The sequence below is a fragment of the Pyrenophora tritici-repentis genome, chromosome 1 (assembly GCF_003171515.1).
Source record: "Pyrenophora tritici-repentis strain M4 chromosome 1, whole genome shotgun sequence".
Classification (NCBI taxonomy): Eukaryota; Fungi; Ascomycota; class Dothideomycetes; order Pleosporales; family Pleosporaceae; genus Pyrenophora; species Pyrenophora tritici-repentis.
In genome coordinates this window covers 7,369,719-7,384,951 of record NC_089390.1, presented here as the reverse complement: position 1 = coordinate 7,384,951, position 15,233 = coordinate 7,369,719, and the positions used below count along the sequence as shown (strand labels likewise).

Genomic DNA, 15,233 nt, shown 5'->3' with positions numbered 1-15,233 from the left:
CTGAATCCAAACTATTTCTGAGTGTCGGGGTTTAGCAAAGGTGGCAAGAAGGCGCACCGTTCTAGCTTGACCTTATGCCTGATTCCATATCTCATGAAACTCCAGATACAGTTTTCATCGTGAACTACTGAGCGCTTCACAAACCCCGCCCATATCTCCTAGACGAGGTGACGTTGCTCGGTACGGTAATCACGAAGCGGAGAACCGCTGGAAACCAAGGCCCCGGCTGCTCCCGCTCCGATCCTTCCCTATATGATCTGCACACTAGCCTAGTATGTAGTAACTTTAGAAGAGCCACTTAGCTTTAGTCGGGGACATGTCCTGTTAAGAGCCTCCATCCGTCTACTGAAGTTATCGCTTGAGTACACGGACGTCATACCCAGAAAATATCGCGCTACAGTAAAACAGCGAATACTGCGCCTGTATCCTTCCGACTGGACAACAGTTATTTTAATAATCACCTCTATCAAATGGGCAGCATGGACACCAAGCCGATGAAGGTCCTCATCATTGGAGCAGGTAACTAGACAATGTAAGCTTCTGGCCTCCATTGCTAACATATCTAGGCCCCGCTGGATGCGCACTCGCACATGGTTTAAAGGAAGCTGGCATTTCGTTCAACATCTACGACAAAGGCTCAGACGTCTACCGCCATCGACACTGGGCCTTTACACTTGGCTGGGCACGGCCGTTTCTCTTTGGGTTGATACCAGAAGAGCTGAGCGCCCAGATCAATACCTGCCAAGTGGATCCATATGTCGACTGCGCAGCAATCGGCGAAGATCGCATTGTAATTTACAATGGTCAAACAAAGGAAGAAGCATTTGCCTTCCCCGCACCCAACGCACGAGAAATCAACATCAGGAAGCTGCGGATACTATTAGCCGAGCAACTGAATGTGCAGTATAGCAAGAGCTTCTCGCACTATGAGATGAAAGAAGACGGAGGTGTCAAGGTCTACTTCGAGGATGGGTCTAGCGACGAGGGCGACATGCTCATTGGTATTGACGGCGCAATGTCCAAGGTCCGTCGATGTCTATTGCCTCGTCAAGGTGAGATGGAAACGCTTCCCTTTGCGCTTATGAACTTCAACGCATCCTACACTGCTGAACAAGCGCTGTTCATCAAGGAACGCCTGCACCAGCTCGTGGATATTGCGATTCATCCCGCCGGCCATTATATCCGTGCCAATGTTCTCGATATGCCGGATGAAAAGGATCCAAGTACCTGGACATTCCAAATTCTCACCACATGGCCGTTAAAGTACGTCGAGGACTACGACAATGACACCGATCGTCTCAAAAGACTAAAGGCGCATGTGAAGAGGGATGACTGGGCGGAGCCCTACAAGAGTGCCATTGAGTGGATTCCAGAAGACACTGGTGTGTTGCGAGATGGACTTAAGATTTGGAGGACAGTGCCGTGGGATAACCACGGTGGACGCGTGACGCTATGTGGTGATGCAGCGCACGCCATGACGTTCCATCGTGGACAAGGTGCAAACAATGCTTTCTACTCGGCACATTGTCTCGTAGAAGCACTCAAGAGCGTGCAAGACGGGAGCGCAACGCTCCAAGATGCGATTTCGGCGTATGATGAGAGTATTTGGAAGCGCGGCGCCAATGAGGTGCAAATTTCGAAAGCGCAGAGCTTCTTCACACATGATGGACTGGACAACTTCATCAACAGCCCTGTGATGAAGCTGGGAACTAAGCCGAGCCACAATGCGAAGAGTGCCGGATACGAGTAGTTAGGCCCGAAGAATGGGAGGACAATCTCTATCTCGCCGCATCTGAATCGAATGATCGTTTTGCCTTGCGTCTCAAGTACCTTGTTGTTGCTGGGAGATCCGTTTTTTTTCCTCGCGGGTATCAGTTTGCATGTCTTGCAAGTTGTGCCGAGGTATTTATCGACGGTGGAACGGTTATTAAATCACCTTGGGTGCAGATGAACTCCAACTCACTAAACTAAGATAGACTAGTGGATGGTTCGGAAATTTATGTATGCCCTTCTGCCACTCGGTTCCTCTTCAGCACAACTATAACTCCTGATGCCCAATGTACGTACTTCAAGAAGCTGTTGTTTTCTTTCGACCTCGCATTGCCTTGTTTGCTGTAACTTATTGAATTCAAGATCACAAGCTCCAATTCTGTCTTCTTTCCGAGATATCATCATCAATTCCACGTAAAGCGAGGCCCTGACGGTATTTCCCGACCCACTAACTAGCTGCGGCTCCTTTCCGGTCGCACGCCCCAGGTGCTAACCCCTATATTTAGATCCGATGCGCATGTCAGATATCTTGTTGTTGGTATTGAACAAGACTGGACATGTACTTAAGGCGCTGCAGGATGCGCTTCCTTTTTTGAGTACCTGTTGCGCAACGTCCTTCTTACACCAGCCGCTCAATTCGCCGTCTTCGCCATGGTAGCCAGCGTAAAAATTGTCCTAGCCGTTGCCACGACTGCTTCAGCAGCCATACTGGAATTGCCCGTCGCTATCAAGAATTCTTATCTCAGCGTTCCATTCCAGGTTGGAACACCTCCGAAAGAGCATCGATTGTCTCTCGATACCGGCTCGGCATCAAGTTTTATGCTCAATACCGATTGTACAGCGACGTCGTGCCCCGATGGTAGTAAACCCTACTACATCCGACAGCCGTACAATGCGTCTGCCTCATCATCGGCCGTTGATAAGCACATTTCCGCGGCGATTCCATACCTGGGGGGCAATGTCGCTGGTGAGACATTCGAGGACGTGTTCGGCGATCCAGCGTCTGACATCCAATGGAACCAGACTTTTGTATCGGTCAATCAAAGCTCCTGGCGCTTCATCACTGCCGATGGGTTCCTTGGGTTGGGCTTTTCAACCATCGCGGAGAAGAACACTACTACCGTAGTCGAAACGTTGATGCAGAACGATCTGCTCGACGCACCGCGTTTTTCCTTGTTTTACGGAACAAACCCATCAGACAATGGGACTCAAGACGGTGCGCTGACCATAGGCGGTAGCCATGAAGAAAAATACGCGGATGGCCCGATAGTCTACGCACCTTTGAAAAAAGAGGGCGAGTACCAGCTATGGCGTACTCCGCTGAGGAGCATCAGCATCCTTGTTGCGAGGAACCCAACGGACCCCAATTCGACTGTGGAAGTTCACAACGGCCGTCTTCCCACTACAAGGGTTCCAGAGGGCACATGGCCACACGCCAATGTGACATGGAACATGTTCACCTCGGGAAGTGCGGTTTTTGACACGGGAGCTGGGAGCCTTTCTCTGCCGATAGTAACTCTTCCCGGCCTTTACTACAACCTTGGATGGAATTACACCAAGCTCTTCGAGACCCATGAGGAGCGTATCGAGTGCCAGCATTTGAATGCGTCGTGGGCAGTCACTCTGACGCTCGGTGACGGCGCTCCGGAAGACGATGTCTCGTTCAGCATTCGAGGCGACGAGTTCTTTTTCAACCACGAGTGTATGCCACCGTTTGATACGACCGGCGATAGCTACGCATTGATCGGCATGTCGTTCCTCCGAAGGCATTACTCAGTCTTCGACTTTGGGAGCAACAAGGTTGAGAACTACGCACCAAGGATTGGCTTTGGAAGGCTCAAGAAGGCGTACGACTACATGTACCAGTATTAGTTGCGCATATTAAGTTCCTATATTACCGGTTAGAGTTATAGGAATTCGGCCACTTGCCTATTTAATCATGACCACCTCGTATGCTTTTTTTCATGTTTCCTTCCTACTAGCTGCGACAACTGGATATTACTATAAGACAGCTCATACCCTGCGCCAATGCACATCCTCTTGGCCACATAGCAAATGACTTTGACCTTAACAATCGTTGTAATCACCTCGCTCCCAGGCGCGCATTGGCCTAGCCTCTTACTCTTCCAACCCACACCTTCCGCTCACGTTTTTGGTCCAACGGCATACTGTTCTCCCACGGCTGGTATTTGGCCGAACCCTCTACAACGAGTCTTTACGATAAGATTCACGGCAGTGTCTTCATTGACATCAACAGCTCCAGCTGCAATCCAGAAATTACATTTTACGTGCGCTACTCTGTATCTCATGGCTCTCCCATCAGGACCCATCAACTGTGTCCCTATGTTCAAACTTCTTGGGCTCGACCAAAAGCAGTTGAGAGGCAAACCTTCAGCCCGCCGGGTGTTTTGTGGTTGAAGAAAGCATCATAGCACTCCGAGATGTTCTCGAGCTTGTCTGTGTAACGGAAATTAGATATAAGAGACGCGTACTGACCCTGGCTGTACTAACCTTTGTGAGTGAACATGAAAGAGGGGTCATATTCGCCCTTGACGACGAGGTCCAGGAGGTAGGGGAAGTACTGCAAATTTCGCAGTCACAGTTAGTGACATCGATCCCGGATACATAGTGGTGAATGGGAATAGATATCTCACCTTCTCAGCATATAGCTGCCCACCGCGCAAAGTGATGGCCTTTTCCATCAACATTCCGATCGGGAAGTTGTTGGTAGAGTAGAAGAAGTCACCAATCAAAGCAATGTTTCCACCCTTGCGTGTCGCCTTGATCACCGCGCTCACGGTGTCTGAGCTATCGCCCTCGATGCCCAGCTTTCTCATGGTGGCATGAGCGACCGAGTTTGTACTCCTGAAGCCGCTTGCTTCAATTCCGCGGTCTAGGCCATGTGGTTCAATGGACAGGATGTAATCTGCCGGGTTGGAGTGTTTGTTCACATCGACGGGAATCATGCCGAAAGACTCTGCAATCCGGAGTCGGTTGACGTCCTTGTCGACAGCGTACACCTTGCGAGCCCCGCGGAGCTTCGCCAAACGTTGGATGGACAGACCGACTGCGCCACAACCCCAGACACCAACAACGTCGCCTTTGCGCACTTCTGCAAGCTCATTGCCGTGCCACGCAGTAGGTGTAACATCCGCAAGACCGACCAGCTTTTCAGCCGGGATGTCCTTTGGAGCTTTAACACAGACAAGATCGGCATTGGGAACGCGACAGTACTCAGCTTGGTTGCCTGGGTATCCTCCTGTGATCAGGGAGTAGCCAAAAATGCCCGAAAGACGATGTCCGTACATTTGCTCCAACTCCTGCGAGGGGTTGGTCTTATCGCAAAGAGAAAACTCCTTGCGCTTGCAGTAGGAGCATTCTCCACATGCAATGACAGGCAGGATGATGACTCGATCTCCCACCTTCAAGTCGTTGACTTCAGGGCCAACATGCTCGATGATCCCGATAGCTTCGTGGCCCATGATCAACCCCTTTTCCATGACACTGTTCATATCACCATTGTACATGTGTAGGTCCGAGCCGCATATGGTGCAGTGTGTGATGTGCACGATGGCGTCTTTGGGCGCAGTGATCGTCGGCTTCGGGACGACACCCAGCTCGATTGATTTCGTACCCGTCCAGAGAGCTGCTTTCATTGTCTCAGTCGGATGAGGCTTGTATGCTGTTGTGTTGACAGGCCTTTGAACTGACGTCAGACTTGTATAAAGTACGATCTAGGAACATGAAGCTTACTTTGATACTTCCGCCATTATGAAATGCTGCGATACCTTGATGGTTGCTGTTAGTGTGTACGATTCGGAGGTTGAAGCGTCTTAATAGTCGTGTGATGCCGTTTAAGAGACAAGTCTTCAATGATGGTGCGTACTTTATAGACAACGGTCCTAGCATTAGTCTTCTAGGTACGTGATGCTGACGCTGTATCGTGACGGCCCTTACGCCCACCGCGCTGTCATGAAACCATTATCATGTTTTCATTTTTCATCATAACATGATCCATGGGCGAGCGGCGCACACGGGCGAGCGGCGCACCCCACCAACTTTACTCACCTTACTGATCTTAATCTACAATGGCTCAACGCAGCGCTACTCAATTACTATCAAATGAAGCAGATATTCAGCTTGCTATCTCATCTATTAATGCGCACCAGATCCAAGGTACCCGTACTGCTGCAGTAGTCTACAACGTAGCCGAAACAACGCTCCGCCGCCGACGCGCTGGTATACCTGCCCGACGCGATTGCCCGCCCAACTCAAGGAAGCTTACCCAGAGAGAAGAGGAGGTGATTATTAGCTATATACTTCAGCTAGATCTGCGTGGATTTGCGCCTACCTACACAGCTGTACGTGATATGGCTGATAAGCTGCTGGCTGCGCGTGGTGGAGAGCAGGTTGGAGTCAACTGGCCATCTACCTTTGTTAAGCGTACAGACAGTCTTCGGACGTGTTTCAACCAAGCGTACGATAGGCAGAGAGCTCTTTGTGAGGATGCAACATTAATAAAGAGGTGGTTTAAGCTTGTAGAAGAGACAAAGGCTGAGCTAGGTATCTGCGATGAGGACGTCTACAACTTTGATGAAGCTGGCTTTATGATGGGCAAGATTACAACGCAGCTAGTTATAACAGGAGCAGAGAGGAGAGGCAGGCCGAAGAGTATTCAGCCAGGCAATCGCGAGTGGGTAACGCTGATCGCTGCTATCAGCGCTGCTGGCTGGTCAGTCCCACCGTTCCTCATCTTCGCTGGCCAGTACTACCTATCAGCCTGGTATAAGGAAGCTGAGATCCCACGCGACTGGGCGATCGCAGTCAGCGATAATGGCTGGACGAATAATGAGCTTGGAGTTGAGTGGCTAAAGCACTTCAACGCTCACACGCAGGCTCGTAGTGTAGGCGCGCGTCGCCTGCTTATTATTGATGGCCATAAGAGCCACCAATCTCTAGAGTTCCAGGAGCTCTGCAAGGAGAACAATATCCATACGCTCTGTATGCCTCCTCACTCATCTCACCTACTCCAGCCACTTGATGTTGGCTGCTTCTCGCCATTGAAGCGCGCGTACAGCCGTGAGGTGGAGAGCCTTATGCGCAACCACATCAACCACATCACCAAGCTAGAGTTTCTGCCAGCGTTCAAGGCAGCATTTGATCAAGCGTTCACGCCAGCCAATATCTGCTCAGCCTTCCGCGGCGCAGGCCTTGTTCCTCTACAACCAGAGGCTGTTCTATCAAAGGTAGATGTACAACTGCGTACACCTACTCCTCCAGCAGCTCTGCCAGAGGCTCCCTGGGTAGCTCAAACGCCGAGCAACGCGCGTGAGCTTGAGGCTCAGTCAAGCCTAATACGTGAGCGCGTGCGCCAGCACAAGAGCTCATCACCAGCTTCAATTATTATGGCGATTGACCAGCTAAAGAAGGGCGCCGAGGTGATGATGCTCTCTGCTGAGCTGATGCGCGATCGGATCTCTAGTCTTGAGAAGGCCAATAGCGCAGCCTCAGAGCGTAGGCGGCGCTCTAAAAGGCGTATACAGAAGCATGGAGTACTCACAAAGGGAGCTGGAGAGGATATACTGGCTCAAAATGAGGCTGACCAGCAGATTGCTCATGAAGAGCGTCAAGGAGGAGCGCGATCAGGCCTCAGCCAGCGGGCTCAAAGGCGCTGCACTAGGTGCAAGGAGACTGGGCACAACTCGCGCACATGCAAGACTGATACTATTAATATAGAGTAATCTACTGTATCAATATCTAGCAATAATATTATCGCGTTGTTGAGATGCATCGCTTTAAAGTTGCAAAAGTTGGTGGGGTGCGCCGCTCGCCCGTGTGCGCCGCTCGCCCATGGATCATGTTATCAAAAACTGCAAATGTTAATAAATTACCTTTAATCCAAATCCATAGCATCATCCATGTATTCATACGGTGTATCTTCGATATCCATGCTAGTGTAACCGTACGTCTTGGGCTCAAAGTCACGACTAGTCAAAGACTGAGCAGCCGAGACTATGTCATGCTCCTGTACTGCATCATGAGCAAGGTTACAGCCCGTTATAATAGTGTGCAGCATGCGCTCCAGCTCCAAGTCCTGAAGCTGCATCTTTGCATTATCACCATTCAACAGGTTGGCCTTGGCATCGGCATCCTTCCACGCATTCCGGTATTCTTTTGCAATGCCTAGTTGTACGCGCACCTCCTGTAGTCCCAAGGATCCAAAAAGTGGGCACTTGTCGTCGTCCAACGCTTCTAACAAGTTGGCATGGAAGGCATGCGAAGCCATCGGGCGCGTCCGGTGGAGATCAGGATTGATTTCGTAGCGGAGGGCGTTGAAGTTTTGCCGTGGCACAGACGCAGAGACGCTAATGCCGAAGATTGCGAGGCAGTCGGTAATGTAGCGCTCGAGTAGGGTGTAGAATTCGAAAAAGTCAACTTTGAACATGGACTCGGCTTGCTTCTGCACCAGGTTAGTCTTGCGATTGCTGGAGTGTTGAGACTGGTGGCTACTTACACTCGACGCGCCACTTCCCATTGTGTGCTGAGATTGGTAGTGATCCTGTTGCTGGGCTGCTGCTTGCACGATCTCTATGGTTCGGTTATACGACACCCACAGCATCTCAGCCTTCCAGCGGAGACGTCCTAATAGGCGCGAAACACGGTCTTTGTCCTGCTTGAGTTTGTCTGTCTTGGATTGCGCCAGGCTCTCGGCAGGTGTCTTGGGCGCGTATTTGGATGTTTTCATTGTGTCGCAATTGAGTTGTTTCAACCGGTGGGTGGTGGGGTTGAGTCTAAGCTGTTGGAATGAGTTGTATCTGTCAATTAATCGTACTGCTTATCAGTTGAGAAATACAAAGTTAGTGGGAACTAAGCCAACATTGATCGTTCATATATCTGGCATGCGTAGATTTTACAATGTTTCGAGCAAGCCCGTTGTGCATTGCATGTCCACAGTCAATGTGCTACTGTGTTGACGCTCAGAGGTCTGTGCTGAGGCGCGTCTGCTTTGTGGCTGAGTCAGCCACCTACATACATGCTTCCCTTCACACGAAAGTGCCCAAAGGTAATAACGGGCGAATAAGAACAATGGAAGTGAAAAGTGGACATTAATAGAGAAAAGTTACTAGAATTCTGTGATAAATATCCTACTCCCAGCGAGATGCAAATACCCTGTTCTTTCCCATTTCCCATTTCCCATTTCCCATTTCCCATTTCCCATTTCCCATTTCCCATTTCCCATTTCCCATTTCCCGTTTGCCCAGAGTCCCCTTTCCATGCCATGCCTAACATTTCCGTCACCACAAAGAAAAGCGACGACAAACAGAAGAGCTAAATTATGAATACATAGAAGAGAGAGGGAAAGATCAAACGAGTGTGTGGGTATCCCCATTTCCAAGCCGCAACCAAGAAAATGCGGAAATAATGGCCAAGTAACTAAGTAGGCACAAAGCCCCAAGGGTTGGAAATGCAGATAACATTGTGATACAAAACACCGTCGCTGGAACGCAAGGCTGCCGTAAAGTAACGAGTACAGCCATTTTAGAAGGGGGTAGTGGTGGTGTGCAAGTACAGTGCAGAAACGAAAAGAAATTCGTGAGGGCTGTGAAGCCTAAGAATGACAGCAAGCTTGCTATGACGCAAGTGCCGGGCAGGAACAAGTCTATGGTGTCGTGAGCTCGTGTTTAGTAGGGTATCAGTTTCTTTTGGGCGATGTGTTGGGGTTGCACAGGTGTGCCGAACCCTTCGGATTTTGGTCGATATTGTGGTACAAAATGGAATAAGATGCTATTGTAGATTCCAGGAGGGCAACGCTCTGCGATCGTAGCGTCCCAGTGGCTTTGTTGGTACAGGTGGTGAGTCCCTCCTCTTTTCTAGGCCTTCCGGAGCGACTGGTCGCTTCCTTCTCTCGATATCCGGATCATAGTAATGGGACGCTGTAACTGGGACTTTGAACTCCTGCGTGCTCAGTGGAAGGGTGTATTTGAAGTTGCCTCTGACGATGAGCTCGAAAGGATATTGTAGGACCTCTTCCCATCGTTCGCTTCCGCCTGCCTCTGTCTTGTTACCAGGGTGTGAGAGGCGAAGTTCACCGATAGATTCGGCGCGATGTCGCTGAAAAAAGGAGCCTTCGAAATTCAAAGGCGAATCGAAGCGGTAAATGCGGCCAAGCAACATAGTGCGAGGTTCACCTTCAACAGGGTCGGTGCCTTCGTCGACACCGGCAGTATCGATAGGTTTCCAGTGCTCCACGTTGTCATGTGGGCCGTGTGGACCATTCCCATGCTCGCGCCACCAGGCATCCGATCCGACGTGCTTGCTCTTAGCAAACAGTGAGACATCCATGTCGGAGACAGTGACGCCGATGATATTGGGATTTACAGCGTCGACGATGAGATCCAGCATAACTTCCTCTTGGCTTGCAACGACGTTCTGAATCTCCCGTACCATAAGGCTCGTGAGTGGCTTCGTGGTAGCAAAGACGAGACCAACAGCACAGAAGACAACAACCAGAAGCAAGATGGAGAGCACCAGGCATCCGGCAAATCGGCGACACCATCCTCCATCCCGGTGGTGGCGGCGTTCGAGCTGGCGTATGCTCGTGCCATTCCTTTGACGAGTCGTTCGAGCGCGGGGGCTGCGGCCAGGTGTAATTAGTGGAGTGCGCTCGTCGTCTGCTATGTTTTCAGCGTCAAGATCGTAAGCAGCCGAGTACTCTCCATTTTTCTTGATGCCGTTGCTGTGACCGTTGCCGAGGCTGAATTGGTGGATCCGAGGGCTATTGGGCTGCGATGTGTGCCTTGATGAGGGGCCGCGCACACGTGAGGACTGAGGCATCGACGAGTCGCTATCCATGACAAGATGGTTCAGTGCGCCACGACCCTGGCCGTGTCTCCCAATGTGATGGTGGTGGCTGCCTCCGCCTGCTCGCCCGGACCCGATCCGGACGGTACCCTCACCTCGGTCGTCACCATCGATGCTGGCATTGTTGTAGGGGTTCGTAAACTTGATGCTGCTCTTCTTGCTTGGATGCTTTTGTGTGTCACGTATTTGGAGGCGGGGGTCTGTGAGACTGGCTAGCGACGTCATGCTCGGTGTGCGCGAGTGGTGGCCGGGTTGGCGACTGCGGTGTGGCTGTTCAGGGGGATTGGATTCGTAGATGAAGGTGGCATCAGAGTCGGACGAGTCGGCCTCGTCGACGGCACTGGCCACCTTTTGTTCGAAGACATCTGCTTTTGACGAGGCTGTGCGATAGCTTGCGTTAGTATTTGAATAAAAATATTTGAGGGGAGGGGGGCGAGGGGACGCCATGCGGAGCTCTGGGCTTGGGGGTGACATTGTCAACAGCGACCGCCGGTCATCATACGAACGGTATGAGACGGGGCTGCCGAGGATTGAGGTTGTATTAGAGCGCAAGCCGGGGTCAGGCCGGCTGGGAATGTGATAGTGGTACGAAATGTGTTGCAACCTACCAGTACCTGCATTAATCGACGCCGCCTTCCGCTTGGCAGGTTTCCTATTATTCTTTGGGCGAATTGTCTCGTTGCTCGGCTTGAGGCGCACGCCTCCATCGACACGACCCGAGGCTGAGCGGTCCTGGTTGACAATGGACGCCTGTGCAACCGAAGGCACGGTCTCGGTTTCGACTGTCATGTTGCGGAGCGGGGGATCGCGTGAGCGGTTGGACATGGATGACAGGGAGGGTTTTGCGGAGACGGTATGTGGGCGATGGGTGTAGCTGGCTCGTTGTTCCTGCATCTTGCCCTTCCTGGCGCTTCTGGTCGCACTGTCACTACCGCTGCCCGTGTTTCTGCTGCTGCTGTTGTTACTGTTGTCGTGTTTACTGTTGCTAAGGTCTTCGGTGACTTTGGATGAATTGACGTCATTTCGCTCCGTGTCACTTTTTTGGACAGTCGCTGAAGAAACGAGACTAGGACAAACGTCAGCAGAGTTTGCGGATAGAAGCGGAAATTGGGACCGTTGTTAGTTTAGGTGCGTCGCGATGACCAAGAGTGGGGCCGTTGCGGGGAAAGCGTACCTTTGCGGCTCTAGACCACCAAAGCCGGGAGTGGCAGGTGAGCTAGATTCCTGGACAGTTTCGAGCTTGGGAGCCACGCCGCTGGAGCCCCGTAATGGGACTTTCATCGACTGCTGCTGTGGCTCCTCGGGGTCGCTGGCCGGGCCGTCGTTCCTGGGGAAGCCCGAGAGCGAGGCTGGGGAGGAACTCTGGACGATGATGGCGGGCGTGGATTGCGCCTCGGGCTTCCGGATCTGCGAACGGAGCGAGTTTGTGCGCGAACGCGGGCGGCCGTCGTCGCCCGGGGGTGGTGACCTCAGGCGCGGCGAGATGGGCCAGTGATGGGGGCCTGCGTCGCCGGGCTGTTTGGGGTTTGCAGGACGTGAGGCCCGCACTGTGTCGGTTGATGAGGTAGGCGTGAGCTCAGGTATGCTCGTCGATGACAGGGCCCGCGGCACTGTGGCCGTCGTGGACGTCGTGGACGAGTTTGCCAGGCTCGAGGTGCGGCTGGGGCTGACGTCGGCACTGCTCTTGCGTGAACGGAAGCCGGGTCTGGTGTGGTTCGCGGGTGGTGCATTGCGCTGCTGTGGGCGGGCCGGCGACGCTTCTCGCGACGACAGCGGCGATGATGGAGAGCCGGAGAGGTGGAGGGAACGTTGGCCAGCCAGCGTCTGGTGCCGCAACGAGCCCGTAGTTCCGTTCTCGGACGTGGTTGATATACTCGCAGGGGCCTTGGTTCCTCTGTAGTTGGTGTGGCGGTGCTGTGTTGTCGTGGGCGTCATGGCGGGCTCGGGCGATGGCGTAGGCGTGGGCTCTTCACTCTCCACAAGGCCTGAGAGGGAGTGGAAGCCGTCGTTGTCCTGCGGGGTGGGCGAGGGTGCAGTGGATGTCGGGGTCATCATGGGCGAGCGTGTGCTTCAATGGGCAGCGGCGCCCGTAGCATCCTGTGCTGAGGGCCTGGATAGCAGCGAGGTCCGGGTACAATGGGCGGTCAAAGCAGGTGGAATGAGTACGCGGCGCGCGGCCGTTGGACAGCGCCGCAGCGCGGGAACTTTGTTGTCGGTACAGGGGGACTGTGGCGCGCAGACAGCCTAAGCATTTGGAGGGCGATGCAGTCGGTGATGATCCAAGTAAAGCGTACTGTACTGACCGAATCCACACTGGCAAAAGGCGTGCGGCGTGTCCGGAGTCGATTGAGAACCTGCGTCTGCCAAAGCCTGACAAGGCCCCAGCCCGCCAGCGCTGACGCACCGGCACCGCATCTGGGGCTTTCCCAGGCACGAACCGAAACCTGCCAACGCATCACACAAGGGAACCGATCGAGGACGAATAACATATACTAACACCGACCCGTCACCTGAGCCGTCCGTTTTCGATAGGGCTGGATGTCCATGCATGCAAAAGCAATCAATCCATGCACACACAACGACTGACAGCCCTCCACGTGCCGCAATCCCCCACCCACACTCACTACATGATTGTGCCTTATCTGCCCACCATACTGCTGGTAGAGGGTCGGCACGCTCTCACCTCAGACGGGCGCGGCCACCCAAGTCCGCCATCTCACAATCATCCGGCACGCCTATGTATACTGTACAAACCGCCCGACCCCCATCTGCAACCCTAACACGACGCCTCTTAGCCCGAGATTCAACTCCCCGGAGTAACCGTAAGACGCGCATCTGCCGTCTTAGTCATATTCCTGTGATACCCTCATGTACAACAGCCCGCTCATTATTGCCTCTCAGTTCTTCAATTAGAAATGGCTTGAAGAACTTGCTAGCACCGCGACGGCATGTCACCGGCTGTGCCGCACAAACCCGAGTTCTGCCCGCTGGCCTAATCACAACTCCACCCTCCAAGCAGATTGGAAACCAAACCCGGGAAGCAAGACGGGATATTAAGAGATATACAGTTGCCTAATATAACTGCTGATTTGCTACACATTGTGTTCCATGTACGTGTCAACTCGCCACGTGGAAGCTCCCCTTCACATCACTCGCTACCATTAAAAGTCGTGCGCACCTGTCAGTTTACATTGTAATGAAGCAGCACTCGATGTCTATTTCGAGAAGCCAGTACCATGGCTGGTCCTGGAAGCCTAGCTTACCCTTGCACCCGTAGTCAAGGCCGCGTGTAATGTGCCAATAGCTGCAATCTCGCTGTTCGTTTGGGAGAGTCTATACACCAAGATCCTAAGCTTTGCCATGTCTGATACAAGACATATACACGGGCCTGTTATTGTTCTGGACACCATTTCCTTTTGCGCTGATGTCGCAGGCACCGTAGCCTGAGAGTGCAGGCAGTCGGAACTAACTCAGCGAAAGTAATGCCGGTTTGATGAGCATGCACTCTATGAATAAAATTGATTTGAGCGCCAAGATGAATCCAAGGCCATACTAAATAAAGCGCAGGAAGATACCTTGTACAAATCTACATATCTATCTATTTATAACAGTGAGAGAGGTGTCGGCATCCTGCGATACTACTACACACGTGATGCCACCCACCAAAAACCCAACCAACTGCTCCCACACCCCCAACCACCATAACGGAAAAGTTGCAAAAATAAAGCAAAAAAAGAAACAAGCCATCTCTCCAGCTGGGAATTGAACCCAGGTCTCCCGCGAAATTGCCGTCGTGTAGACGATGACAAGCGGAAATACTAACCACTATACGACTGAAGATGAGATGCTGCTGGAAGGCTGCTGCTGATTGATGAAAGAACTTCAATTTAATTGAAATATGATGTAGAGTTCAAAGGTTGATGGACCCTGGAAAGGAGTGGAAGGTGCGGTGCTGCGGTTGCGCACACAAAGTTTTTCTTCGTAGGTGGGACAGTGGGGTTTGTACCTACCTAAAGTGGTGCGCTGACTACCTACGATACCACACAGTCTTATCGCATTACATTACTAAACATGCTGTTGCTGGAACAAGATTACAGAATAGATTGATTTTGCAGTGTAGGAGAATAAATGTGTTCTCCTGGGTATACCAAGATATGGCTAAACAGCTGAGTTGATAGCCGTGTATTCGCCAACTAGTATCATTGACTTCGCGTTCGTTGTTACCACATCGCACGAGAGCCTGCAGAAGGGCATACTTAGAACGCCGATGTGTACTCAGTCTGTATATTTGAAGTATACACGCGTCTCATATACTAAGAGTATTTTGAATGAACAAGGTACGCTCTTCCAAAGGTACCAAGGTAGTAGTTTTGGAATTGCTTATCTTAGGCCACTATGTGCGACAACAGCCGAGTGGACGTAGCAGCGAGGTACCCTCTCTCAAAGGTAGTAGTAATTTTGGAATTGCTCATCTAAATTAACTACTACCCATAACCATGCACCGAGCATCAAGTTGCGATAAAGCAGAATCGTATACAGAAAAAAAAACGTATCTTGAAAGTGTCATGGTCCACAAATTGAGTGTGTAGTTACAAGAAAGA

The 15,233-nt window shown here is 51.8% G+C and overlaps 6 protein-coding genes across 6 annotated transcripts; 3 read left to right on the top strand and 3 right to left on the bottom strand.

The window, feature by feature from the left end:
* Positions 1-470: 470 nt before the first annotated feature.
* On the top strand, positions 471-1,750 carry PtrM4_028590 (UbiH, 2-polyprenyl-6-methoxyphenol hydroxylase and related FAD-dependent oxidoreductase; the record flags this gene model as incomplete). Its single annotated transcript, XM_001932559.1, has 2 exons — positions 471-519; positions 567-1,750. The coding sequence occupies 2 exons, from the start codon at positions 471-473 to the stop codon at positions 1,748-1,750; spliced, it is 1,233 nt and encodes a 410-aa protein (XP_001932594.1).
* Positions 1,751-2,421: 671 nt separating this feature from the next.
* Positions 2,422-3,642, top strand: PtrM4_028580 (Asp domain containing protein; the record flags this gene model as incomplete). Its single annotated transcript, XM_001932558.2, has 1 exon — positions 2,422-3,642. One exon carries the CDS (start codon positions 2,422-2,424, stop codon positions 3,640-3,642), a length of 1,221 nt encoding a protein of 406 aa, XP_001932593.1.
* Positions 3,643-4,117: 475 nt separating this feature from the next.
* PtrM4_028570 (Tdh, Threonine dehydrogenase and related Zn-dependent dehydrogenase) lies at positions 4,118-5,540 on the bottom strand (the record flags this gene model as incomplete). Its single annotated transcript, XM_001932557.2, has 4 exons — positions 4,118-4,227; positions 4,282-4,351; positions 4,425-5,469; positions 5,524-5,540. The coding sequence occupies 4 exons, from the start codon at positions 5,538-5,540 to the stop codon at positions 4,118-4,120; spliced, it is 1,242 nt and encodes a 413-aa protein (XP_001932592.1).
* Positions 5,541-5,858: 318 nt separating this feature from the next.
* PtrM4_028560 (uncharacterized protein) lies at positions 5,859-7,511 on the top strand (the record flags this gene model as incomplete). The annotated part of the gene is made up of 1 exon (XM_066103819.1): positions 5,859-7,511. The coding sequence occupies one exon, from the start codon at positions 5,859-5,861 to the stop codon at positions 7,509-7,511; it is 1,653 nt and encodes a 550-aa protein (XP_065966021.1).
* Positions 7,512-7,663: 152 nt separating this feature from the next.
* PtrM4_028550 (uncharacterized protein) lies at positions 7,664-8,515 on the bottom strand (the record flags this gene model as incomplete). Its single annotated transcript, XM_066103818.1, has 2 exons — positions 7,664-8,230; positions 8,285-8,515. The coding sequence occupies 2 exons, from the start codon at positions 8,513-8,515 to the stop codon at positions 7,664-7,666; spliced, it is 798 nt and encodes a 265-aa protein (XP_065966020.1).
* A 1,040-nt stretch (positions 8,516-9,555) lies between these two features.
* Positions 9,556-11,913, bottom strand: PtrM4_028540 (uncharacterized protein; the record flags this gene model as incomplete). Its single annotated transcript, XM_066103817.1, has 3 exons — positions 9,556-11,012; positions 11,241-11,698; positions 11,807-11,913. 3 exons carry the CDS (start codon positions 11,911-11,913, stop codon positions 9,556-9,558), a joined length of 2,022 nt encoding a protein of 673 aa, XP_065966019.1.
* Between the last annotated feature and the right edge of the window lie 3,320 nt (positions 11,914-15,233).